At 39.3% G+C, this 27,552-nt stretch overlaps 1 protein-coding gene across 5 annotated transcripts in view; it reads right to left on the bottom strand.

The window, feature by feature from the left end:
• Nucleotides 1-4,090: 4,090 nt before the first annotated feature.
• The window catches only part of LOC126181074 (trafficking kinesin-binding protein milt), a 243,176-nt gene continuing 219,714 nt past the window's right edge, over nt 4,091-27,552 (bottom strand). For all 5 annotated transcript variants that reach the window (XM_049924745.1, XM_049924741.1, XM_049924742.1 and 2 more), the window contains 11 exons: nt 17,812-17,888; nt 17,239-17,443; nt 16,988-17,158; nt 16,745-16,875; nt 16,196-16,497; nt 15,303-15,596; nt 13,610-13,868; nt 11,414-11,688; nt 10,360-10,646; nt 9,526-9,647; nt 4,091-6,464 (listed from right to left, as the gene is read on the bottom strand). In XM_049924745.1, the coding sequence (XP_049780702.1) occupies nt 6,015-6,464; nt 9,526-9,647; nt 10,360-10,646; nt 11,414-11,688; nt 13,610-13,868; nt 15,303-15,596; nt 16,196-16,497; nt 16,745-16,875; nt 16,988-17,158; nt 17,239-17,443; nt 17,812-17,862 (2,547 nt within the window). In that variant the 5' untranslated portion in view covers nt 17,863-17,888 and the 3' untranslated portion in view covers nt 4,091-6,014. The remainder of the gene's footprint in view (nt 6,465-9,525; nt 9,648-10,359; nt 10,647-11,413; nt 11,689-13,609; nt 13,869-15,302; nt 15,597-16,195; nt 16,498-16,744; nt 16,876-16,987; nt 17,159-17,238; nt 17,444-17,811; nt 17,889-27,552) is intronic.

Genomic DNA, 27,552 nt, shown 5'->3' with positions numbered 1-27,552 from the left:
ATCACCACAAACAGGCAAGTAAGACTCCGAACGTGGTTCGGAAACTCCCACCACCACCACCAAAAGTTAACAAATTCATTAAATGTCACACAACAGCTCTTAAGATTATGCTAACACTATTATGAGTCATGGAAGTTGTGATAGCCATTCATTTCACCACAAGAGGTGAAACAGAACAGTGAGAACTATTGTCGCGGAAAACTGTGAAAGCTGCAGCAAGATTATCGTTCAGCAACATTCTGCCAAACACACAGTAGAAGCAGTAAAGGAGTTGGGATTCAAAATGCTGCAAAACCCCCTGTACAGCCCAGATTTGGATGCTCCAAAGTGATTTCCACGTATTTGGCTCACTGAAGGAAGTGCTCAGGGGAAAAAGATTTGACAAAGTACGTTTAATCGCAGGGAGGTTATGTAGAAAAGTGTATGTTATGTATGTTTCAGTTTTCTGTCATTACAATAAATATTCCCTTCCTCAATAGTCCCTTTACTTCTTGACTTCCCATCAAAAAATAAACAAACTGACCGAAGCACAATATATGACCAAGAGTACATACAACAAAAATGGTCTCTTAACAGTTTAAAAAACGAAAACACAGCAAACAGTCACATAACAAGAAATAAAATATGCAAGCAAAACCACTTTTGAAACTGCTAACACTGCAGAAACAGAATGTTCAAGATAGAAGAATCACTAGATATATAAACAAAAAATACCAAGAAAATGGAAAAGGTGGGAAGTACAATTGAAACATCACAAAATATATCAGGACAATAATAAAGAAATTATGGGATAGTAAGAGCAACATTATGTGGATTATAGAAATCAAAAATTTTATAGGGAACTACAAAATTACAGCACAAGTTTAAAAAAGAAAACAGACAAAAACCAAGAAACCCAAAAGACAGACAAACCGAGCAAAGAAAATAGGAAGAGTGATTTTAGACAAAATAAAAGGAGAGCTCTGAGAAAACGAAATATAAGGACTAGATAACTTAAGAACCCTTTTATAAAACTGACAAAAGCTGTCCAAGAAGGCCAAACTTTTCTCAGAAGTTATCAGCAGTTTAAATTTTCTCCATCCAGACTGCATGTAACAACTACACACGGTTTTCTCAAAATCTTGTTACCATATTAAACATTCAAAAACAAGCAGTAAGAATCATAATGAGAAGTACAAAACAAGCAGTAAGGATCATAGTGAGAAATTTCCCTCACACACACACACACACACACACACACACACACACACACACACACACAGAGAGAGAGAGAGAGAGAGAGAGAGAGAGAGAGAGAGAGATTAAAATGCTTGGCATCCTAACTGTTCCTTAGACATTCACTTTCCAAGCGAAAAGAAAAGTAGAAGCTTTAAGTCTTTGTGACCATGGGATAAATTCAACAATATTCATAAAATTATATACTCTGTGTTTTGAAAGTCAGTAAATTCTGCTCTAAATCCAGCATCTGATATGTAGCCTGAATTTAGTTTTATATGTATTCATATAAGAGCAATAATTTGTGTGCCTATCTTACATATCTATTTCTACATCCATGTTGAGAAAGACTTGTGTGGGATCAGCAAGAAAGTTACTATTTACGATGATTTAAGCAATGTAAATACGGTATGGACTGAAATTTATGTAATTGTGTTTAATACTGTAATTCTGTATTTCTAACTTCTACTTCCAAGCAAATCAAATCCATAGTGTAAACAGACTTTGATAAAAGGAAAACCCAAACATAACACTATGGGAATAGTTAAAACATGCTAAATAATTCATGTACAAACTCTGTCCATTTAGAATGCATCTTGGAAATCAAAATTTTTCAGCTATCTGATCACTACTTACCTCCAGACATTTTTCATCCTTCATCAACAAAATATGTGTCCCTTCAGAGTTTTCAACAAGATTCAGCACTTGCATAGCTTAGGACATGAACTGAAATTACATGGTTTCCCACACTCCACTTATACCAAATGTTTTACCTTTGATAATACATGTACAAGTGATTCTTCTACAAATGTTTCTGCTTGTAGATGTCCTTCAATTACAAGTGACTGCAATCTGCCCAAGTAGATGTATCAAGGCAACACAAAGGTTACTTTGGTATTTTGGTGTGCTAGTACAATAATTTTCCAACCTACATAGAAACTTAGCTAACATGTCTATTGGTCAACATGTTTAACTTTTTTCAGCATGAACATGATAAAAATTCAACAAAGGTCCGAGCAACATAATCCACCACAAAGGCCACTTTGCAGAATGCGGCAACACACGGTATGACAGCAAAGATTTAATCAAATGTAAGTAGAAATGTCATGTTTAACTAAAGTTATAGAATGTTGGTCTTTTTTACCTGAAGTTATTTTATCTGTTAAACATATGTTGTTACAATATGTTCTCTCCCCAATAACCTTGCCCACATGATAGTCATTTCCCCACACTTAGCCGTAGGCCTGTTTGCGAGCACTTTCCCCACACTGGAAACATGCAGTCACTTGTATCTTAGGTTTAATCTCTGTCAATGAAATATTAACTGTTAAGGCATTTCAGGGAGTAGGTTGGAATGTCGTGGTAACATTAGCTCTCTCTATTTTTAAACAACAACAACATATTGAAAGACATTTACAGCAACGGTACACTGCAATGCTTCCCATTGAAAGTGGGTGACTGAATTAACATAAACATAATACAGTTGCAGAAGATCTCAACCTCATCACATACTTTTCTAGATGACTGACTTGTTCGTATCATGTTTGGAAAGAAAAATTTCATGTAACAGTTGTAACTTACAGCCTCCAAGATCTATCAATGGCATTTGCTTTTAAGAAATAACAGTGCGCGCCATGTACATCCTCCAAGGCTCATTGGATGAAATGGGCTGAATAATTTACTGGTACCCATTGACAAGGTATGAGAACGACTGCTAAACATTTAAGATTTTGGAGAAAATATTAGTCCTGAAGTAGACATCACATATATTCCCCCAAGCACAACTCACACACACATTACCACTGCCCGCAATTTCACAGTATATCCATTTGTTTTGTAATTTTATTTTTTGACATCCTTTACAATCTTTTGCCCTACATTCTCGTAAGGTGTATCAATATGAAGAAGAAGGAAAAATAAGGGTGAGGGGTGAAGCCCATCTAGCAACACACAACTGTACACTTAATAAGGACAGCTTGTTTACAAGTTTACCCTCTGCTGACTGCTGCTTCTGTTACCTTGACATCACATTCACTTGCCTAATTTTTACTCAGTGAAAAAGAATTCAACATCTTTGCTGTATTTGTATAAAGGAAACTTATGCATGGTAAACTCCAGAATGGAGTGCTGTGATTTTTGGAAGTGAAGGTTATTTTGATGAAACGAATCCTGAAGTATTTAAGGAACCATTTGCACTCGAGCACAGACAATATTTAATTTAGTTAACTTAGATTATATGTATCGATTTTTTAAGACAAGAGAATGCAAAATAAAGCAATTAACACCGCTCTCTTGTCACAGCCTGTAGGCATCCTCACACTCTTATGTCATTCGTTGTCCTAGAAGGACTTAATATTTTGTGCGGCTCCACAGTTAGCCATTTCATACTTATTTGCAAGAGGCGCAGAATTAATAAGTCGCTCTCATTTGTAAATGATCTGCAATTATTTCCCTATAATTTTACGTAAGTGTAATTTATATCGTAATGTATATGTTAAAATGAATATATGTTTTATTTAATCTTATGCTTTTCTTTGTTTTAGTAATTTTAGTCACTCAATTTTCATGATTGAAGCTCAGGTCAGATATTAGACTTTGTCTAAAAAAAAATATATATATAATGAGCCCTGGCTACGTTCCGTACATCTTCGGACGTGCGAAGTTCGATAAATTCACGGCGTAAATTTTAATCTCTCAATTACTTACTCAACCAAACAAACAAGTATTACTATTATTATTATATTATTACTATTATTATTATTTTTTAATTTTTTTTTATTTGCTAAAAGTATATTTTGGAGCTGAAATTCTCGTCATTGTTAATATCATTTCTTCACGGCAGTAAAGTACTACATAATGAAATTATGAAACGAGATAATACATAGAGATATTTATTAAATATCTTTACATAGATATGTTTTCTAGTCATAGAAAAAAAGCACCATGTTTTTTTTACAACACATGTAGAAGACAACACACTAAATTAAAACTACGCAGATGAAACAACATGACAATGTGAGTCAGTTCAAAACAAGAACACTGTAGTGTAAAAAATAATGAACAGAATTCAACTTGACTGACAAATGGGAGTGGCAAAATATATTGATATTATTTCTCAAATATTGCATTTTACATGAAAATAAATACATCTAAAACTTCAAATGCATCACTGTGTACTTTTGAAACTACACATCTTTGTAAGTCTAATTACCTGTTACAAAAATACATAAAATTAAATCAATGTGAAATTACAATGAATAAGCACCTACAAAGAAGATATGTGACTTAATTGTTAGTCAATATTTATTATTTACTGAAATGTAAAAATATAAGAGCACCATAAGCACATGTTGTGCCTTTGGAAACAGACCCAATTATGCACAATACAGACTGGTGATCCACTTTACTACACCATTTACCGTATTTTTATATTGTGTACTGTCCAGAATTCACATCAACTAGGAAACCATGTTAGCCAATACTGGCAATGATGGCACCTATTATAGCTACCAATAAAGTTCACAGTACTGACAATTTAACTCCAACTTAGACAACTTGGTTACAAAATGGACAAATTAACAGATCCACTGATGCAAAACAATAAATAATATTTATGAAAAAATGAATTTAAAACCTCAATAGTTAAGTATCAAATTTCAGAACAATGCTGCTTCAAATGATTAAGAAATGATGTGGTGTCTCCTGTACAGGCATTTCAAAGTCATATTATTTACAATCTGAATAAGAAAATCCGTATATACAACTATATACACCATATAAATTTAACAATCTCAACAAAATGGGCAACACACAGCCAAAGGCTTAATGCACAGTCTTGTACCTAAGACTAGCATAAGCCATATCCCCTAACTTCCGTAACCTATTTCACTCTAGTTCCTTAAAATTATAATACTGCCTCAGTCAACATGGAGCTTCCTGGTTATTACAGAACAAGGGAAAAAAAATATCCATTGCATGAAATATTATGACAGACATTCAAGTAAACTCATTAGGACAGATCGTATATCCCTCTGATATAGGAATCTTATAATAAATACATACCATGTACCAGGAAGCTGAGACTAGTTTATATTTAAATCTGATAAATAACTACATCATTATAACATAATCTACTCACAATTTAAATGCTGTGCTAGAGGCAATTTTAGCAACCTGAAAAATACTGTAGATTGTAGACAGCAACTGCACAGGAAGTATTACCCAGAACTATGTCTGCCATTTAGAAGCCCTTCACATACGGAAACTCCAGTTTTTAAAGGGACATGGTTTTCTTAATTGTGAAAAACATAGCTAATTTAAGATGGCTTTCACAGTACAAGTAGTACATATTCATTAATTCAAGTACTGCTGTTATATCAAAACTATCTTAAGGTAATCCAAATGAAAACTATTTCCCTTTGTAACTATGACAGCAATTCAACTATGTGTATATACAACTGACTTCTACACATATTCAACAAATGTAACACAAGATGCAACATAGTATACATTGTTATATTTCAAGATGCAATATAGTAATCATAACTTTTAAAAAATTTTCACGAACTTTATATGAAATTATTACAATGTAAGCACTTCATCTAGCAAATTAGGGTGATCAAATGTTGTAACTCTTACCCATAAGTTTATAATACATCTTCTCATATATGTAAGAAGACATACAAAACAGTAAAATACAGATGGCAGTTAAGTTCAAATTAAATGAGACAGTTGCTGTCCACAATCTCTTTACTACTGTTCAAGAAGTAGGATTTCAACAACATTTGCCACTATTGGACTTACAGCAGCCCACCCTTGCGTCCGAATAGGAGCTGGCTCACTGTCCCCAGTGCACTGCTCCCCACAGTCCCAGCAGGCCCATCCGCTGCACCAACTGCCACTTGGGGCCGCAACAGTGGAACCACTCCCAAATCTGGACGTACTGCTGTTGCTTGACGCTTCAGGGGAGGTCGCAGTGGCCTCTCGTCCAGTGCTCCGGTGCCAGGTCGTGCAGGAACCCCCAGTGCTGGCAAAGGTTTGGGACTCGAAGGTGGTTCCTTCTCTTGTGCAGAGACGACAGGTGCAGTTTTCAGACAAGTCAATTGTGCCATTGGACTCTTCAAGTGGTGCCTTGTGTACAGAGAGCCCTGCAGTGCCAATGGCGTGACAGGTGCCGCTGCCGATGTTGTTAGAATCGTGTCCAAGCCAATGCTCTCCAGTCTCTCCACAAGACGAATGCCCGACAGTGCCTGGAAGGATGCTCTGAACATTAATGATGCAGTCTCAGTCCTAATGGCTACACTTCAGATATGCATTACAACTAACAGAGCTAACACTGCAGATGCATAATAAATGAAAGCACAGAAGACGAGAGCTTAATGTCCTGTCAGTGATGGGGTCATTAGAGGATGAAACATTCACACTGGAGAATGATTGGGAAAGAAGTTGATAATGTCCTCAGAAGAATCATCCTATTGCTTCTCATGACAGTGTAGTTTCAAACAACATCATCAACAATTTATTAAGTTATGGTAAAAATCTGAAGGAGGTAGGTTTGGTAGTGCCTGAAAGCAGTAAATTGAAAATTTCACTTATTTTCTAACTGCTGTGAAATTATTTGTCAACTCCAATCATCGCCAATGTGTACAATTATAAAAGGAATGTGCACTTTTAAGCTTTGTCACTGTTATTCCATAAATAGGACAGTTTTGCATTACACTGTCTACTAGTCACATACCAGATTTCCTCACAGCAACCACCTCTTGAGTAATGCCACCATTCCTGCTACTACACTGACGGGCCAAAGAAACTAATACACCTGCCTAATATCACGTAGGGCCCCACAAGCACACAGAAACGCCACATGGCATGGACTCTACTAATGTCTGAAGAAGTGCTGGAGGGAATTGACACTATGAATCCTGAAGGGCTGTCCATCAATTCGTAGAGTACGAGGGGGTGAAGATCTCTTCTGAACAGCACATTGCAAGGCATCCCACATATGCTCAATAATGCTCACGACTGGGACTGGAAATAATGCTCACGACTGGGACTGGAAATAATGCTCACGACTGGGACTGGAAATAATGCTCACGACTGGGACTGGAAATAATGCTCACGACTGGAAATAATGCTCACGACTGGAAATAATGCTCACGACTGGAAATAATGCTCACGACTGGAAATAATGCTCACGACTGGAAATAATGCTCACGACTGGAAATAATGCTCACGACTGGAAATAATGCTCACGACTGGAAATAATGCTCACGACTGGAAATAATGCTCACGACTGGAAATAATGCTCACGACTGGGGCGTCTGGTGGCCAGCGGAGGTGTTCAAACTCAGAAAAGTGTTCCTGGAGCCACGCTGTAGCAACTCCAAAGATGTGGGGCATCTCATTGTCCTGCTGGAATTGCCCAAGTGCATTGGAATGCACAACAGACATGAATGGATGCAGATGATCAGGCAGGATGCTTGTGTACGTGTCACCTGTCAGTGTCATATATAGAGGTAACAGGGGTCTCATATCACTCCAGCTGCACATGCCCCACAGCATTACAGAGCCTCCAGCAGCTTGAACAGCCCCTGCTGACATGCAGGGTCCATGGATTCATGAGGTTGTCTCCGATAGCTGTATGTGACCATCCGCTCAATACAATTTCAAACAAGACTCATCGGAACAGGCAACATGTTTCCAGTCATCAACAGTGCAATGTTGGTGTTGATGGGAGCAAGCAAGGCGTAAAACTGTGTCGTGTATTCATCAAGGGCATACGAGTGGGCCTTCAGCTGCAAAGGCCCATATCGATGATGTTTCGTTGAGTGATTCGCTTGCTAACACTTGTTGACCCTAAATTGAAATCTGCAGCAATTTGCGGAGGGGCTGCACTTCTGTCACATCGAACGCTTATCTTCAGTCGTCATTGGCTCCGTTCTTGCAGGATCTTTTTATGGCAGCAGCAATGTTGGGGAGTTGATGTTTTACTGGATTCCTGATATTCATAGTACACTCATGAAATGGTCGTTGGGAAAATGCCCACTTCGTCACTACCTCAGAAGTGCTGTGTCCCTTCACTCGTGCCAACTATAACACCATGTTCAAACTCATTTAAATCTTGATAACTTGCCATTGTAGCAGCAGTAACTGATCTAGCAACCAATCTTATAGGCATTGCTGACTGCAGTGCCTTGTTCTGCCTGTTTACACATCACTGCATTTGAATAAGATGCCTCTACCAGTTTCTTTGGCACTTCAGCATATTTTGGAAATGTGAAATTCATTTATATTTGAAAATCAATTTTCCCGTGTATTGCTGACCAGTGGACTTATTCTGTGTAGTTTTTGAACCATCATTAGAATTCAAACATCCACACTGGAAAAGTGTTGGTGTCTCACATTAAATGCTATGATCCACCATTATTGAAATTTAACATAATATTTATTTATATTCATACCGTTTTTGTTAATGGTAGTGCCTAGCATGACAGATCTAATATTGTTAAAGGTATTGGCTTCTGAAAAATGTAGACCCCAGTTTGGAAGAAGTAATAGGTAATGAGAGAAGTATTGTATCGGAACGACACTTGCAAATTTTAGATCAGAGCTACACTATAAAATAAATATATCTAAAAACAAAGTAGATGTGACTTACCAAATGAAAGTGCTGGCAGGTCGACAGACACACATACGAACACAAACATACACACAAAATTCAAGCTTTCGCAACAAACTGTTGCCTCATCAGGAAAGAGGGAAGGAGAGGGAAAGACGAAAGGATGTGGGTTTCAAGGGAGAGGGCAAGGAGTCATTCCAGTCCCGGGAGCGGAAAGACTCACCTTAGGGTGATGTCTGCTTGTGTCTGTGTGTGTGTGGATGGATATGTGTGTGTGTGCTGGTGTGTGCCCGTCCTTTTTTCCCCCTAAGGTGAGTCTTTCCGCTCCCGGGACTGGAATGACTCCTTGCCCTCTCCCTTGAAACCCACATCCTTTCGTCTTTCCCTCTCCTTCCCTCTTTCCTGATGAGGCAACAGTTTGTTGCGAAAGCTTGAATTTTGTGTGTATGTTTGTGTTCGTATGTGTGTCTGTCGACCTGCCAGCACTTTCATTTGGTAAGTCACATCTACTTTGTTTTTAGATATATTTTTCCTTCGTGGAATGTTTCCTTCTATTATAACTATAAAATAAATACATACACATTAACAAAGGAAAGTCTTACTTCATCTATGAGAGATGAAAATACTACATACAAAAATTTCTAAATATAATTCACAAAATTAGGATAACAGTATTGGCAAAGGTTACTCACCTTCTTCTCTTGCCTAGAAAGTGCAAGTTTGCTCACTCTCTTCGATTTTCTTGAACGACTTGTTTGATCTGCCTCGGCACTGAAAGTTCTCCTCAAGAAATCAGCTCCGCTTGTCAAGAAACCTATACCCAAGAAAATATTACTTACTAATGTAATGTTTTTCCAATTAATAATTTTATTCCTAAAAATAAACACTAACAGCATTAACACTTAGCACTTGTGAGTCCAGAGCAAAGAACTTTATTCACATGCCAAAAAGGTATAGACAGTACAAATATTACAAAAGGATGGATCAGTGCGCAGTGTAGGAATCATGAGAGAAGACCATTCAGTAACAAGAACTGTCCGAATGCAATGTACACAACCGGATCACAAAGGAGGGATTGAGACACACGGAAATACACAAATTCTGAAAAAGAAGAGATCAGATATTTTAAACGGTTTTTCATGAACACCTATTTTCTTATCAGACTTATAGCAATATACATCAGTGTGCCTTCATTTAAGAGAGCCATCACTTGCTTCAGTGTAACTGCTTTCCATTTTTGGTTACTTCCCTTTATTTGCAATTATCAACAAGTAGATAGTACACAGGAAGTGACAAAGTGCTATGTTTCTTTAACTGTGTCTGTTACACATTTTTTCTTGTATGATGGGAAACACTGAAACTACACTAATGATTTCTCACAAAAAAAGCACCAATACCACTGACTTACTGAATTCTGATAGTTTATTTCCAATCATTCATGCAAATTTACAACAAACACTGAAACAGATGATAACTCTTGCAATGTGTGCTTTCTGAAAGGAAAAGTACATCATTTTTTTCCGTACCTGAAAATTTTATGGGATTGAAAGGTGGAGGACTTGGTGGAGGTGAGCTCCTTGGACTACCATCAGGACTGTTGCATGGTGTTGCAGTAGGAGAGAAAGTGCTGCAAGGTGTGCAGACAGTAGACGGAGTCACAGCACGGATGCCACGTTCATTCAGTAACTTCGCCAATCCCAATGTGGTCGAGAACGTTGATGTAGAATTCCGACGTGACCGCGTCACAGGGGTTGGAGGAACTGCGGTGCCTGCGCGACTTGGGGCGGCTGTACACATCTGACTCCCACGTACACTACATAAAGAAAATTATGTTAGTTCTCAAGCTAAAATGAATGACATCTCAGTTATTAAGAATATTTGGAGTGGTTCATTTTAACAGCATTCTCAGTCTGCAGTAATGATACATGCTAGAAAGCAGACTTAAGACCATTTCATAGCTTTCCCGATTTTATTTTAAATTTGTTGTACGCAAGATAATACAAAAATAGACAAAAAGTTTTGCCTTTATCGACTAACTTTCTGAATATTTTTCATCAGGACTAATCATCACTTGCAAACTTTGTTCAATTTTGAGTACTTATACAGGCTGTAATGTGCTACGAAACATGTTATATAGCATACATCATGACTATCAGTCACTGAAGAAACGAAAGCATTTCTGCCCTCATTGAAGGTTATCTGTAATGCACTAATTTGCAGAAATGACAAAATATTTAAAGTTCTTGGCCATAGTATATGTTGGCATCACAAGAAATTTGCATGCCACACACACACACACACACACACACACACACACTACATACCCATTCAAAACTGAGGTATTATCTATCACAATTCTTTCTTTGAAATTTTGATATCTACCCTCATCTTTATATCGTGTTCAATGGCAACAATAATAGAAACTAAATACTCATGAAAATTTACTGTAGCAGGTTTTGAGTGCGTGACAAGACATTCACCATCTGCAAAAGTTTGTTCCATTCCCTGGCTTAAGGAAGAAAATATTACTCATACTATGGCAAAATTGACTATTTTCCAAAATCTTCAAAAAGCACACACCTGGATGTCACATTTGTATTGTCATCTGGATGCAGAACTGTGCTGTTCGTAAGAGTGTAGACTGATCCAGTATTTTGGAAACTTTTTCCAGGATTTTCATATTCTTCATCCTCCTCCAGATCAGACAACGTGTACATCTCAAGACCAAGATCCTCTAGTGGTCTGCCACCCCTAATTTTCACTCCGGGGCGTTCTTCTAAGAGACCACCCAGAGTAGGTGTAGCTAATTGCGACCAGGCAGCAAGCGTCAGTGAACCTTCCATTGGTTTCACAATCTGCAAAGTACAAAACATAAAATAATGCAGTAATATTAACACAACTGGGATTCGCATAGATGAACACACTAATAATCCCAGTCAAGACAAAGCCATTAGACATCCTCCAGATCAAAAGCACATGAGCTGTATATGGCATTATTGTGAGAAACTGTCGTAGAGTATCTACATAAATTAATACTGATGGCACAAATTGATCTCATACCATGCTCTGTGAACAATATTGTGTGCTCCAATTGAGCAAATATTGTAGTAAGTAATTTTTCTGGAGCTGTGTAAACAAAATACTCTATGACCAATCTAGTGAGACACTTGAAGGAGACTTGTGGACACTTTACTACAGCCTCTCAGTGACCCAATTAATGGTGAATGAAGGGGGGGGGGGGGGAGAGGGGGGGGAGAGAGAGAGAGAGACTTGCCTCCACAGTGCCTTTCTCACACTGAAGTTTCATGTGACCTGAGGGGGGAAAAAAAAAAAAAAAAAAAAAAAAAATGTATATTTACAGGAGCTAGTACTGTGATACAGCTGGCAAATACAAATTTTAAAGCTTTGGGTTTCAAAGAGAGACATGGCATGCCACAGGACTGAAGTGGCTCCTTTGTTGGAGCCTCCACCCAAGTACTTTCCTCTCCCACTTAGAATGGAAGCTAACATATGCCTGAGAGAGATTCCTCACACACATCTATACTACATTAAATTGTAATGTCGTATTAGGGGATATAGTTTAACAATTACATAGGAAAACTCTTGCTAATGTTAGCTGCTCACGATTTGTTAGTAGTTTCTCCCTTCCACTATTTTAGCCACATTCCATGACAATGTTCTCAAGGCACAAATTTTGAGACACGGCAAGAAAAACATTCCCCGTTTAATAGAAAGATTAGGACTTAATATCCCCTCAACTGCAAGGTTATTAGCCACAAAGCTCAGATTGGGCAAGGATGGGGAAGAACCAATTTAGGGAAATCGTACAAGACCTAAACCCAGACAGGCAGAAGGGGATCTGAACGGTCATCCTCCCTAATGTGAGGTCACTTTGCATGGCCTTAATTTCACAATGTTTACTATTAAGAGGAGGAAATGAGAGAGAGAAATTGTCATTGTTTGCATTATAAAAAAAGTAGCTTCGATAATGTGTTATTTCACTTAACTTTCTTAATATTTGGTACAAGCTATATTTAGCAATACAAAACAATAAATATATTCATTCCCCAATTTTTCCTTCTATTTGCTCATTTTTTCAGTTATCTATTTTCTGCAGTAAAAGTAGTGCATAAGTCTGATAAAAAAAATTGTCAATTTCATTCAGAGCTGTAGTATGCAAAACACTGTGTCCTTTTTCTTGGGATTCAACCAGATCTCTCTTCACTTCACAAATGAAGAGAAAGTCAAGATTGCAGTTGGAATGATTAAATTTACACTTTGGTATCACAAGCTGGAACAAGTGATCATTCACTATTATTTGCACACTTTGTGTGTGTTAAATGACATAATATAGACATAATTTTTTGTGGCCACAATGTTAGCAAACACCATATCCACTGACGTAAGAAAAGCCAACAGAAAATGGTATAACTGCAACAATTACTGATCACAGTCCTAATGTATGGTTTTAATTCTGACCCAAATTTGACTATTTTTAACTTTAAAATATGAAGTCTGCAAAGAATCTGGCTTTTCATAGTAAAAAAACTGAATTTCAAAATAAAATTCACAGCTCTGTGTATTCCACTTAAGATTTACTGAAATAGCTGCACTCTCTCTGAATAAATAAAAGAAAATGAAACTGCTAATTTCATGCGTATAACCATGAAGCACGATTTCTAAGCATGCCCCAGCCAATTTTGTGAAACAATTTTTGGCACTTTTTAAAAAATGGTCAATTTTCTACACACATTTCATAAATGACTGCTTACATACCTGAAGTTTTTCAGGCAACCTCCAAGCTCCACTATGAGCAGAAAACCCACTACTTCCTGTAGACATTATGCTGTCAGGAGTGCGACAGCCATATGGTAGAAAGTTGGGTGGTGTATGCGAATCGTAATCACTGGAAGCAATGGGACCTGCACCCAGAGTTGCACGCCTTGCTATGATTTCAGCTGGAGTCAAGCGCCTCACTGCTGCTTCCAGGTCTGCAGCACCAGGTACACCAGGAACACCAGTACGTGGAGCACCACTGTAATTAGGTGGGGAAATAAATCCCAAGTTTGGTTTGACTCAGTTTTTCAGACAAATAGCTTCTAAAAATAGCTCAAATTCAGCAATAACATGACTGACTTACTAAATTTAAAATCCTTGGGGTTAGCTACAAATTGTTTATACAATTATCTACCACTAAAGTAACTTTATTCCTTAGCTTAAATCAGGATGCAATTTTCTAGTGTTTCCCAGAAATTTGCTCATTTCTTACAATTTATATACCTTGTGCTTAGTTATGTTTTAACTTATGTGGAGGCCATGAAAGTATAAGGGCACATACTGGCCTTTAAAAAATTATAAAAAATTATTACTTCCTTCTATAATTTATATATGTGATTATTGTATTATACTTTTACTTTGTGAAAATGTAAACATCGAAAGTGACATGAATCAGTGACAAGTGTACACGCTTCTGTATTCATAACCACACCACAAGTTAAAAGAAATGGGGGGGGGTGAGTGTGTGTGTGTGTGTGTGTGTGTGTGTGTGTGAGAGAGAGAGAGAGAGAGAGAGAGAGAGAGAGAGAGAGAGAGAGAGAGAGAGAGAGAGAGAGAGAGAGAGAGAGACATATCTTGCTTAACATCCCATATAATATTTTTTTTTTTTTTTGGCTCAATGGCCTAATACAAGTCTTTCCACTGGGCACCATTTAGAACGTATGTTGCTTCTGGTGATTCTTCACATCACAGAGGTGAACACTAGATTATAAGCAAACTGAAAAAAACCACAGGCTAACACGCTTTACCGTTAAACCATTACATCCCATCAACAACATGGTCTTTAGCAATGGAACACTTGGCTCAGATTGGGCAAGGATCCTCTCTCTTATTTATTTTATCTTCTTACTCTGCCCCTGTTCCTTACATTTTACTGCATTTGCTTTTAATAATGATCTACCAATTATTGAAATCTCATAATTATTGGTACTCTGAATTGTAAATCCTAGCTATTAGCCTATTTGTGACTGTTAGTAACAATGTTTTATACCCACTTCAAATAGAAAGGGGAAGTTAAAACTATGCACCAGATGAGCACTTATATGCTTGTCACAAGTACTCCTGGTGCTGTTATTTAAGCTGAAACGAAGGTGGTCACTTTGTAACAGTTGAACTTAAAATAGGAATATGTGGTACAAAAATTTTGGTCATGCACATGATTGAAGTGGGGGCGGAAGGGAGGGGGGAGAAAGTCAATTTCATCTTCGCAGCTTAAAGTCAATGGAATACCTTTTTTGATTTATTTTTTAGTTCGAAATCAGAAGTACTTGATTTTGGATTACTGTCTTGGAAAAATTAAGTTGTTTGCAGATTAAGAAACTCTGGAACAACGAACATGTATGCCAACCCCCTGTAATTGGTGTGCTGTGCCTTATATCACTTACACTATAACAGTAAATATGTTAGAACTTACGGGTAACTCTCCTCCGTGTCTGTGGTAGCAAGTGAGCTGTCGTAGTCACTGTGCGCTGTTCCAACACTATCCAAACTAGGGAAAGCACTGCTGCTGTAGTACCGAGATGACTGCAAGTGTGATGCAGCACTAGCAGGAGGAGCAAACGCACTGACACGTGGACCCGATGACATTGTTGTTGATGTACTCATCAGCATTGACTGGGATCTTGGTACGTGCAGTGGGCTGTCACTACTGGAATTGGAGTTCCGTGATGCACATCGCACAGTCTCAAAAACTTTTCTGTAGCTCGCCCTGCATCAAATGACAACAACCGGAATAGCAACATTTAATGATAACACAATGATAAACAATGGGCACAGTTTATCGTAAAATTTCACAGAATACAACTGTCATTTGTCAGTAAAACATCTACAGTATCTTTTATCAAACACAATATTCTTGCTTCGTAAAAAGTTTGGCTTCAAAATTTGATTCCTCACCAAAAGTAGCTCTTCACAAATGGTACCACTGTCACTGTACCAGAGCTGGTTTCACTTAATGCAATGGTTCTGTCTACTACTTATACAGATTTCACTCAAACAGCAATAAAAATAATTCACATTAAATAAAGCTATCTTAGTCATGTAATGAAGGCACTACAAGGGGAGTTTTATTCTAACTTGAAGTTCAACAGGTCCCAACCTTTCTAAAGTACCTTCTGGCTTGCATTATAAAAACAACTGACATAAGCTTGCAGAAACTATCTTATGCTTTCAATATACCATTAGAACAAATACTGAGCAAGAAACAGGTTCTCATGCACCTTACACTGATTTAAAACATCTATTTAAGATATCCAACACTGTGCAGTAACATATATTGAATACTGAACTAAGTTTAACTGTACTCACCCTCTATCATTGCCAATGCCCGAGTCTGTGGACAACTCTGAATAAAGTGAAGTTTCGAGCAACTCTGAAGCAAGAGAATCTGGCTGTGGAGTCCCAGTGGAAAACAGTGGGCCACCTCCACAGCCACGCACAGTGGGCTGTCCACGCTTCCGTTGCTTCCGCAGCTGTTCTTGGGTCTCTCGCAGAAGTGCAACCACTTCATTGTAACGATCTTTGCTGTCAGCTAATTCTGATGCCAACTCTGCCTGTACTTCACGACTCACAGTCAACTGTGTTGTCAGTGTCTCATTTTCAGCTCCCAACTGCCAAAAGTGTAACAAATAGTTTTCAGACATATTTTTCGTAAGTATACAAGGCTACAATGATGATCTGTAAGCCTCCTCATGTCATTAAGAATGAAAATTTACAATTGAAGGGCAGCAAGCACCTTCTAGTAGAATCACCAGAGGGGGGAAAAAATAGTTGTATGCAAAGGGAGCAAAAGTTTTACAACCTGAATCACAAACGATCATTGTTACGAATATTGAATATCAGTGGATGAATACTGACCTTAAGAAGCTTCTGCTCTGCATCAGCCAGTTTTGCAGTGAGGCTAGCTATCTGGTCTTGCTGCAACCTGTTTTCATCTTTACAGCGATCTAGTTCTTCTGAGAGCCCCTCCACCTCCATGCTACTGTTCGCTGAAACACAAGAAGTCAAACCTCAATTACTAAGAACGTTATCATAGAACATCCAATAAACCAACTAAGAGAATTTTTCTTGTACATAAACATGTCAACTGTACAATCTCACCTAGTTGCTGTGCGATATCCTGCACGAGCCTCTGCTCAGCTGACTCACATTCTGCTGTATCGGATGCTAACTGGCTAGCCTCTCTGCGTAGTTGCTTATTCTCCTCTTCCAAGGAACCAATGCGTCGCTGCATAAGTTCCACATTGATGCAGCGTAATGATGTAGGTGTTCCTACAATATAAATATGTTAAGGATTCAAGTTCATATTTGGATGCTTCGTGCGAGATATTGTGGGAGACTTTACCACTTACCACCTTCAGAGCCTGATTCATCAACATCATTGGTGAGTATCTGGATGAGTTCTGTTTTCTTGACAAGCTCATGACTCAACTGAGTCAGCTTTTCATTAGCTGCTTTTAGTTCAGCTTCGAGAGAGGCAACATTTGTCTCTAGCTTCTGATTGTGTGCAAGAAGTTCTTTTCCAATGCGAGCTGTCAGTTCCAGGTCCTTTTCTTTCTGTAAACAAAGCACACAGGCATTTATGATGATATATGACCCACAGAAATCATGACATTAGTGCAATGATAGGTATACTAATCATATGCATATTATCTCTGTCACAATAAATGTTTAAAATGCAATCAGCATTTGGTGTCGGTGACAATTTCCTCAGAATGTCAATTAACTCTCCAAATATACTGCTATTCTCAATACTGAAACAAGCTGAAACGATTTTCAAATTTTTGTTTTCTTTCTTGTATTTTACTTCATCAAGAAGCCTAGCTCCTAAGTGGGAAACTAACTAAAAATAGTGTAACAACAGTAATTAAAACAACATGTTTGAAAAGAAAGCACTTTTTGCTATGGAAGGAATTAAAACCTACCTCTTCTAGAAGCCTGGTAACTGCTTCTATGTCATTGTAGGTCTTGGTCATTTGGCTCACACGGTTGCTGCATAGAACTGTAACAAAAGAAAGACATAACTCAACAACAAATGAACAACAGAAAATTATGGACTGAAGAAACTAATGCACTGCAGACCAACAACACTGCAAGAAAATATGCATTAAGAAATTAATAAGCAATGACAAATGTCACTGCACCAAATTAAAGTGTGGTTCTCACAATCTTTACACTATGCATTGAATGAGCAGTCTTGATGCCTCACTGCCTTGCTCTACATTCTAATCATTGGAGGGATGAAGGAGTCTGATCAAAGGGTGGTACACCATCAGTTCCCACAACTGATTTGGGCAAGACATGACAGCAAATTCCACTAGATCTTTGAGTTAAATGTGATGTCGGGCAGTCTTACGTTGTGAATCATGACAGATAGTCTACTGCTATTCCTGTTCGACATATTACTAAATGAATTATGGTAAAAGTAATTTAAACTTTTCTGCAGTTTCTACGAACCCAGAAAATTGAAAGTTTGTCGCAAGGCTCAGTGCATAACTGATGTAACAACAACAGATAAATGCAAAACAATGTTCAGGTGTTTTATTGTGCTCATCTCTTGACCTGTGATCCTCGAAATAAATGAGGATCCCTGAAAATACAAATAAAGATGATATCATAAAATGCAGTTTGATAATATCTCCCAATTTCCACTAACATAGGCTCTCTCTCTCTCTCTCTCTCTCTCTCTCTCTCTCGTTCTGGACTGGTGGTGTGACTGGGACAATCTTTAAACAGGAGTTTAAAGAGGAGAAAATAATAGGTTTTGCAACTATAAACGAAATAAGAACATGGAAAGTACCGAAACGAATACTTTAAAACCAATTCAAAGTGAAAGCAGGTTAAAATATGCCATTGGTTTCATGAATGTGAAATGTCATATTTCTTTCCCTCCAGATCATTGTAAATAAGGGATATTTACATTACGATGACATTCTGTCACAACCAGTACAACGAACTGGCCTATCTGTTTACTCCATTTTCTCCTCAACAATTTAACCTAAAAGAAATACAGGCACAATTCTAAAAAGGGAAACAATGGTGACTGACTATTGTATGACTTATGAAATTATTAACACCTTTGGAGAGTCTTTAATTTGTATCAACCTACGAAACCTGATTCCCTGGGGGCTGTCGTACCATATTACACCACATGCAGCGGCCTAATATTCAGAAATACCACAGTCTAAGTGCAGTACGGTACATTTCTGCATGCTGCACCTTCAGTCGTCAGAAAGAAATTGAGGAAAATAAGAATTTGCTTATCATTCAGTAGGCAACAGTGATGTTAACAAACATTTTTCTGTGAAGCTACTAGGAAACTGTCTATACATCAAATTCTAACAACGGCGGCAAAAAAGGGGGGGAGAGAGATGAAAACCATATAATATTACGCAATATACACTCACAGTCAATCCGCTGAGTTAAAGTGCGCCTCATGGATAGACGCTGCTCTGCTGAATCTGTGCGAACGTTCAAGGTGATTCCGAGACTACAAAATTAATCCGTCAGGCAATTTACAATAAAGCCGATTTTGGGCCTAGTCCAGGAGCATATTTTCTCGATGGAATAAACGTCTCCCGAATGTGTATGTGTATGTGTATATATGTGTGTGTGTGTGTGTGTGTGTGTGTGTGTGTTCGATATTCTGTCTCAGTACCCTCACGTGTCAAATATATACTATGAAACATTTACTTATTGCTTCAAGAGTTTACAACAGTGTCTGCTGCGAACTACTGATGGCTAAGACGTTCTAATCGCCGGCAAGAAGATATTGGAGTTCTGCTCTTAGGCGCCAGACGTATGTTTGGATATTACGTCGCGGTCCAAGCATCACTGTCGGATGCTGGCGCAGCACCCCATGTATCGATCCCGCGCCACGCCGTCTGCCCGCACTTTGCGCCTGCGTCGCCACGTGTCCCCTCTACCCGTTGCTACTGGCAACTGCGCCCACTCGCCCTCCAACAGGCCAGTCAAAACAAACAGCGAGATTTCTTCCGCGAGACCGCCTACAGCTTCTAGATTTCCCGAAATGCAATAACATCAGAAGGAAACTAGCGTCCGATGTAACTCAAAGAAGTGATAGGGCTGTGGGCGTAAAGTGGCAAGACTCGAAATTTGCCATACTCGATAATTAAGTGGTTGAGTATGAGAACAATTACATTCAAAGGGAAGTATCTCTAAAAAGTATCTCTATAAATAAGTATCCAATGTTTTTAAGGTAAATTACTCTGACATCTAATTCATTGTTATACCGTCCGTCCAAAATGTTCCGAAACTGCTTTTATTCCCGGAGAATAAGTGACGTCAGCACAACAACATCGGTTGCAACTTGAACTGTACACAACAGATGCGCGTTCGACTGTTCAGTTGCGTGCAGAAACTTAATTAGTGAGCGTGAGGGGATGGTGTGTCAACGTTGTCACAAACCACAAAGGAGCAACGAACTGTTCATCTCTAAATCAGTTATTCAAGACATTTTCCAGAATGGTTTGAATAAGACAAAGGAGAGTGCAAAGTTTGTCCCACAGACCTTGACTCCCGAACAAAAACAACGAGCGGATGCCTGCCGCTATTGACAAACGCGAAACAACAGGTCTTCTATGGAAGACGGTGTTATCAATACGAACCTACCACAAAAAGATTATGTGACCAGTTCACATGAAGGATCACTGCTTTGACAACATAACAAACATTAAAGCCAGTGTGACCCGCGAAATGAACATCACAAAAAACTCCGACGTTTCACACGGTTCCCTACACAAGTGGGGAAAGACTGTCTTAACATCTGAAGCATTAAAATCGCAATTTTAATATTTCTCATTTTTTACTAATAGAATCTCGAAACGTTTTCTACTTTCATATTCTTATGTTAGTAATCCGAATATGAGTGCCACCTTTTTGGTACACCGATCTGAAATTATTCTCTACCATTAAATTCTAGGTGTCCAACGAATGATTCAAATACAATATTTTATTCATGTAACAATAATGTCAGAATGACGTTAAAAATGTAGCTGTGGATTTGTGCTTGAAGCTAAAAAACTCAGATTGGATAGCAACAAAAATAACCTGCAAGAAATGCCGTATTAATGCTCAAGATGGAGGAACAGGAAATTAACTTGAAAACTCTTATTTAAATTTGATGCCATCTATTATTACTTCCATCTGTCCATATTAATGGATTTATTCCATTACTCTCATGCATTCAATAAATAATGCAACATATTTTCGCCGTCGATTTTGGTTCAGAAATTTATAATTTTGTTTGCGACCTCCCTAAATATCCCGCGACAACTCTCATTTCCCTTTAGATGGCAGCGCTGAAGCAAGTCTTCAAAATAGTGTCTGCAACTGAGGTCCGTTAAAGCAAAGGGCACTTATTGAGTTTCTTTTGTGGAAAACCACACCATCGCAAATATTCACTGGCCTGTACAGAAAGCCTACAGGCAGCGGGCATGTTAAGTCGCAAAACGTCCGTCATCAACGGAACAAGGCGAAGGAAATTTATTTGTTACGCTGTTGTAGCGCCTTCAATTTTGCAACATGCGGACACTTCGTCCAGCGATCGACGAATAACAATCAAGCAACTCACGATTACACTTGACATCTTAGTTGGTAGTACTGACATGTCCACCAGTCGGCGTATTTCCAGGGTTTCCCGCTGGGTTCCTCGAAACCTAACTGATGAGCATGAAGCAGAAATAAGGAATATTTGTGTCTAACCTGCCTGCTCTTTATTGTGGATGATGGTGACGATTTCTCGTCGAACACTGTAAAGCAGATTCACCACTTTGAGCCTGAAACAAAACGGCAATCCATGGAGTGGCACAACACAGTCTTCTTCAAATAAGTAGTTAAAGAAGCAGCCTCAGCTGGCTAGTCTTCTGAGATTGGAGGGTTACTCAGAGTCACGTCCTACATCATGGCCCAACTATCAACTTCGAAGTCTATTGAGAGACTCGTTGGAAATTGAAGAAATGACTACAGTGGGTTCGTAGCCGTAAAAACGAGCGAGTTTTGCAATAACGCCAAGGCCACAACCAATTCTAGTATCCAGAAGAGATCACGAAATTTCGGTGGACTGTTTCTCATCCGCCCTACAGCCTGGATCTCGCACCGCCTGACTTCCATTTCTTTTGCCCACTGAGGGACAGACTCCTCGGAAAGCATTACAGCAATGACGGGGTACGTTACTGACGCTTCAAAAATTGGCTGAGATGCAGATCAGTCAAGTTATCCCACATGCAACGTGAGACCATACAATCGAAAGGTAATTAAGTTGAAAAACAGCGACTCAGGGATTTACAGTCAAAAAATTGCAGAACAATTGTTTCTATTTAACTCAGGAATACACAACCATCTTGCATGGGGAAAAGTGTTGCATTACTTGTTGAACGATCCTTCATCTAATTTAAAAGGCTAATATTTTTTTTTTTTTAAATGAGAAACTTGTTGCCTTTGGTGGTTACTTCAGTTTTAAATCCCTAATAACGCAGACATTATTATGAATTTTTTTTTTAAATTTGCCGTAAACATGTCAAAAAATTGCCATGTTAATAACAGTCTTTCGCGGGCACTTATTGACTTCCCATAGAGCAGAGTTTGGGAAACCCTGGACACGATGAATGTGAGAACCCTTCAGAAATTGACCCATAAAATCGACTTTACAGCTTGCGATTGAAACAAGGCGGTGTTAATCTACACTGTTTGTCAAATACTTGTATAGCCATACCAAATGGCATTTCCCTCCAGTCTCGGCAATGTTAAATCTGAGGCTTAGCAGAAACGCAGACCAGCACTGCTAGACACGCGTGAAAATTTGGTGATCAGTGAAAGATCAATAAAACGCTCCCCGGATAGAGTGAATGTACCCTCTTGCCGCCCCCCGCCCAACCTCTCCCTGTAGACACACATGGAAGGATCGTTCTAGATAGCATATACAAATTACCTGCCAGATAACGTCTGTGGCTGCCCGCAGATGAAGCTGTATACCATACAGAATTATACTGTTAGGAAAGTGTTACGAAGTACGCGGAGAGACTTAACACGATTAAGTGCTTGCTACCAGTTAAACATTAATGAATAGCGTAACATGTGTAAAAACTCGAGAAGGGCCGATGTTCTATGCTCAAACTGCAGTCGAGTTGGCTCCCTTATTAACCTATAATATACTGTAGATCCCTAGAACAAAAAATTGTTCAGGAAAGTAAAATTGTGCACTTAACAAAACGCAGAAACACCATGTACCGTGAACACAATAGCAACTAATCACAACTAGAATCAATCTTAAGCAAGCAGATGGCCGATTCAGTTCAATCGTAGGATACTAGGAAAAAGCAATCGTCTTACAAGAGAGAGTGCTTACAAGAATACCACCAACCTGTAATATTACGTATATGTGACCCGTAGCAAATGATACTAGCAGGCGATATCGAATGTATACAAACTTCGGCAGCACGAATAGCGAAAGGTTTGTTTGACTCTTGGCAAAGCATCACGGAAATGTTGAAAATCTGATGACAACGGAGACTTTAAGACAGACGCCAATTATCCCGCGAAAGCCTGCTTGCAATGTTTGAGGAAACAGTTTTAGGGAGAGAATCTAGAGACATACTACAGACTCTTAGTGATCGCACACTTGGCCCCTGCGAAGACACGATCAGTCTAGTTACAGCGAGCACTGAGGCGTGTACATAGTTATTCGTCCCGCGCTCCATATGCGAATGGAAAGGGAAGAATCTCTAATGCGTGATACAATGAAAAGTATATTTCGCCATCCACTTGACAGTAGTTCGAAGGATATGGGTGTGATATGATTTGACAACACTACCAGCAATCAGTCATCGGAATCTGTAACGGCCGTGAAAACCTGCATGTATATCTGCACTCAGATTTAATTAAGATGGAATGACCAACGTAAATATAGATGTGATGGACGAAAGGCAGCTGACTACCTTTAGACTAATTTTGAATTTTGTTAGTTTCTATAAACCTAGGAGCTGTAGACCGAACCCACCTAACTGCACAATTACTGTATAATCGTAGCACTGCAGCTAATGTAAGCCTGTTTGAACCAACGCAGAGAACAGTGAACCAGTTGCAAGACGTCTTACTATGAGACGTACAAAAAAGCGCAAAGAAGTATCACAAAATAATCTATATGCTGGCGCAGCACCGCAAGAAATGGGCGAGGAATCTAGGTTATCTTCTGGCCAACTGAAAAATATAAGCGTGAAAGATAACATGGGCCTTTCAACATTGGAATATAAAGAATTCCTTGACGGAGCGGCGCAGGCACGCACTGGACAGAGACAACGCTGCTTCTCTATACGTTGTACTGAACATGTTCGCAACGTAGAACTTTGCCTTCTAGGAAGATTAGCACTGGCTGAACACATCTTAAAGGAGCACACTTTCGATTTCGAGCAGGCGTCTACCTTACCAGCGAATGGTTTCTGAGACAGTATTATTAAAGAGGCGATGGAAATACGAGCTACGCCAAATTTCGTTAATGGAGCTAGAGAGGCTCTGGTCTCGGCGCTGCTTCGCAACATTCATTGGAAGATCTAAGAAGAGAGGGACGACATTCTGCAGTGCGTGGACGGCGACGCATTGGCCACGTAAACCGTGTGCGCCGCCGCAATAACTACGTAAGTAGGCACACTGCGAGACTGTAGCATTTCGCCAGAAGATGCATGGAGAGAAAATGCCCTCCGAAACGTCGCAGACATACTGCAGCAGATTGACGCGCCAAGAAACCCGACAATATTTAATTGCAGGTAATATTCTGTAGATTTTGACATCGCGAAATGCTCAGAGAACATAAAATAGCACTCAACGCCCGCAAGACGCTGAAGGAAAGCTGTTGTCTTAGTATTAAAGATATTCCTGATACAAATGTCTCCATTGTTATTTGATATTTAATCTTCGTTCCACGACTTTACTACAGACGAACCTGTGATGTCACCGCAGCCCGTTTCGTGTCCAGCTTCCGACGAAAGTGATTTTAGCTTAATAGCTCAACAGCATACGAATTTCTTAGGCTGAAATACCGGACTGGTCCCGAGTCTTCACGTAGCTAACAAATGCCTACTGTGCCTTTAACGAAATTTTCTGCCGCTAAACAACGGAGAGCAGTTAATTGTCATATAACAGACACGTGCAAACCGTTTGTGCTTGCTATGAGACAGCACATCGCACTACAAACCTTCACACCTGTGCGCAAAACAACGTGGAAAACCCAGCGTCTCCTTGGAGCACTCCGTGTCCTCTGCGGCTCCAGCGGCAGATGCGAGGGTCGTGGGAGTGTCAGGGAGGTGGAAGGGGGGAGGAGAGGGGTGGGGCAGGGAGCAGCAGCACTCACGTAGGCCAACCTGCGCTCCATCCACACCAGCATCACTGCAACGCTAAGGCGCAGATTTTTCACTACTAAAGATCTACGTTGTCACTGTAGCCAATGGGCCTTCATTTCCACGAACAAGGCACAACAACAAGAAGTGACAGCGCACACTTTCGAGCGCCTGTGGTTGTACTTGAGATACCTAGCCGCTGTGGCTGAATTAGAGATTTTTCGCACACAGCATACAAATCATTTCCATGGGTAGTCACCTAGCACATGCAACGAGGAGTTGTTTAGCAGCTGCGACGACGAGGCAGGACAAACAAAAGCCGGCCACAGACAGATGACTCTCGAAAAACAACGTGACACACTCTTGTTATTTACGTTCGTGTAGCGACCTGGTATATCTATTTCATTCGCTGACATTTACTCATTTTGTATTTTCCGCATTGAGGCATAGTTATACGTAATTATTGTATGTCCTCGGTTTTCTAGTTAGTAGTTTCCACAGATATCTTTAATTCAACTGCCACGACGTAACGTCACTACTTCAACAAAAGGTGACTTCGGAGCAGCTCATAGCAATCTGCCAACGCTACTTTAGTAAATACATAAATCTACACAATAAACCGTACCAATTACGTTTCTTATTCAAATCAGTAATGACATTGCTGCAGTATTTATAAATAAAAGCATGGATTATGGTGATATGAAATTCAGTTCTGAACAATGGACGGGAGGAACAAATCATGTACGTACAATTCTGCTACACACTCGAGTTTCCGAATTTGCAGTCAAGTTTGTCGCTGCTTAGTTTAAATGCATTATGCAATGACTTTCGTGAACAGTATTCTCTATACAGTTTTGGCCGCATATAAATGCAGCCGTTCTACCTCAAACTCTGACAGCTATTCTAATACAGCGAGGACCGATAGTGGCATATAGTTGAACTTTCAATGTCAAATTAAATTGGAAGTTACTAACAACGTGTTTTTTGGGAGCACGACGTTTGATGGTTATGTCAGAACGTCAATGGGCGACACACTCACTTTTGGTGGTCAAGTTGCTGCGAGGTAAATCCACTTTGGGGTACATCTGATGGTAATGTCGCTACGAGTGCAAATTGTATGCTTAGACGAATCACCATCGCGGATGAAAATAATTGAAGATGTAATTGTGAATATAAATAAATACTTTATAGATGTCGGATACTTATTTTTCTGGCATAAAATTTTGGTCATACTGTTGCACTGAAATTGTGATACGATGGTCTCATGGGGACACTAGCATTACTGTACGTCGCAACCATTTACAGAATGTGGAGCCAACGTGTCACCACATGATTCATTTGTTCTCAGCGCGTTTGCCTCATCTCTAGACGGAGTAACATAACAAATGCAAACCATTTACTGATTTGGCATATCAAAAGAAGAGTCATAATTTTTTCCAGGACGGGGAGTAAAATGGTACCAAAAATAAGCAATAGAACCATTGTCAATACAACGAACTTGGGTTAACACCTTTTACTGCGCCCTTAATTTAGAAACATTGTTAAGTGTCAAATGAGAGACCACTGCGACTCCAAAGAGTTCTCTGGATGGTATTAAGGAGACTCACTGGTCACGTGGCGCTGAAGTTGTTACGGTCTCTTGTCAGTTACAGCTGGGTTGTTTGTACAAGTCGAGCAAACAGCATCCCACACGAAACTGGTCCATCTTGTTACTGCTGTCTATTCGTGACCACCAACGCAGCCAAAAATGTGCGTGAGAACGCAAGCGCTACTGTTGTGGGACAGGGAGCTAGCGGAAGAAGGCACGCAACGGTAAAACCACCGTGTACATTGCCTGGGCTGCTGGAGTTGCGGCCGAACAATGGCATGTAGAAGCGTGAGAGGCGGCATCCGATGGCACACCAAGGGGTCGCTTTCCCAGCGCACGGCACAAACATCACTCGGTCAAGGTGCGCGGCTGACTTATTCACTCACTCGCAGACATGAAAGCACTCAAACCACTTGCACGGCACAAGAAAACGCTTAGCACGAAAAAATATTACCATGAAATACAGCGGTCCCGACAAATTACCGTACAAAATTTTTATTTTTAATTGGAAACAAAAATGGTTAAAAATCTTTTCATGTTTTCGATTTACACACTCTAGAACGCAAGCCAATTTGACCTTAAGTACTAACGTACTGTACCACGCCTGAGAAACCTACAAAAGATGCTCACTTATAGCAATGAATGTTCGTGTTGTGTTTAATCTTACATTAGCTCTTCAAATCTAGTACTGGGCATAACTAACTTTAAACATTTTCACTAGTTTGCGC

Source organism: Schistocerca cancellata, chromosome 1 (assembly GCF_023864275.1).
Source record: "Schistocerca cancellata isolate TAMUIC-IGC-003103 chromosome 1, iqSchCanc2.1, whole genome shotgun sequence".
In the NCBI taxonomy this organism is placed as follows: domain Eukaryota; kingdom Metazoa; phylum Arthropoda; class Insecta; order Orthoptera; family Acrididae; genus Schistocerca; species Schistocerca cancellata.
Note: the sequence above shows the minus strand (reverse complement) of the source record. Positions and strands in the feature narration are given on the sequence as shown.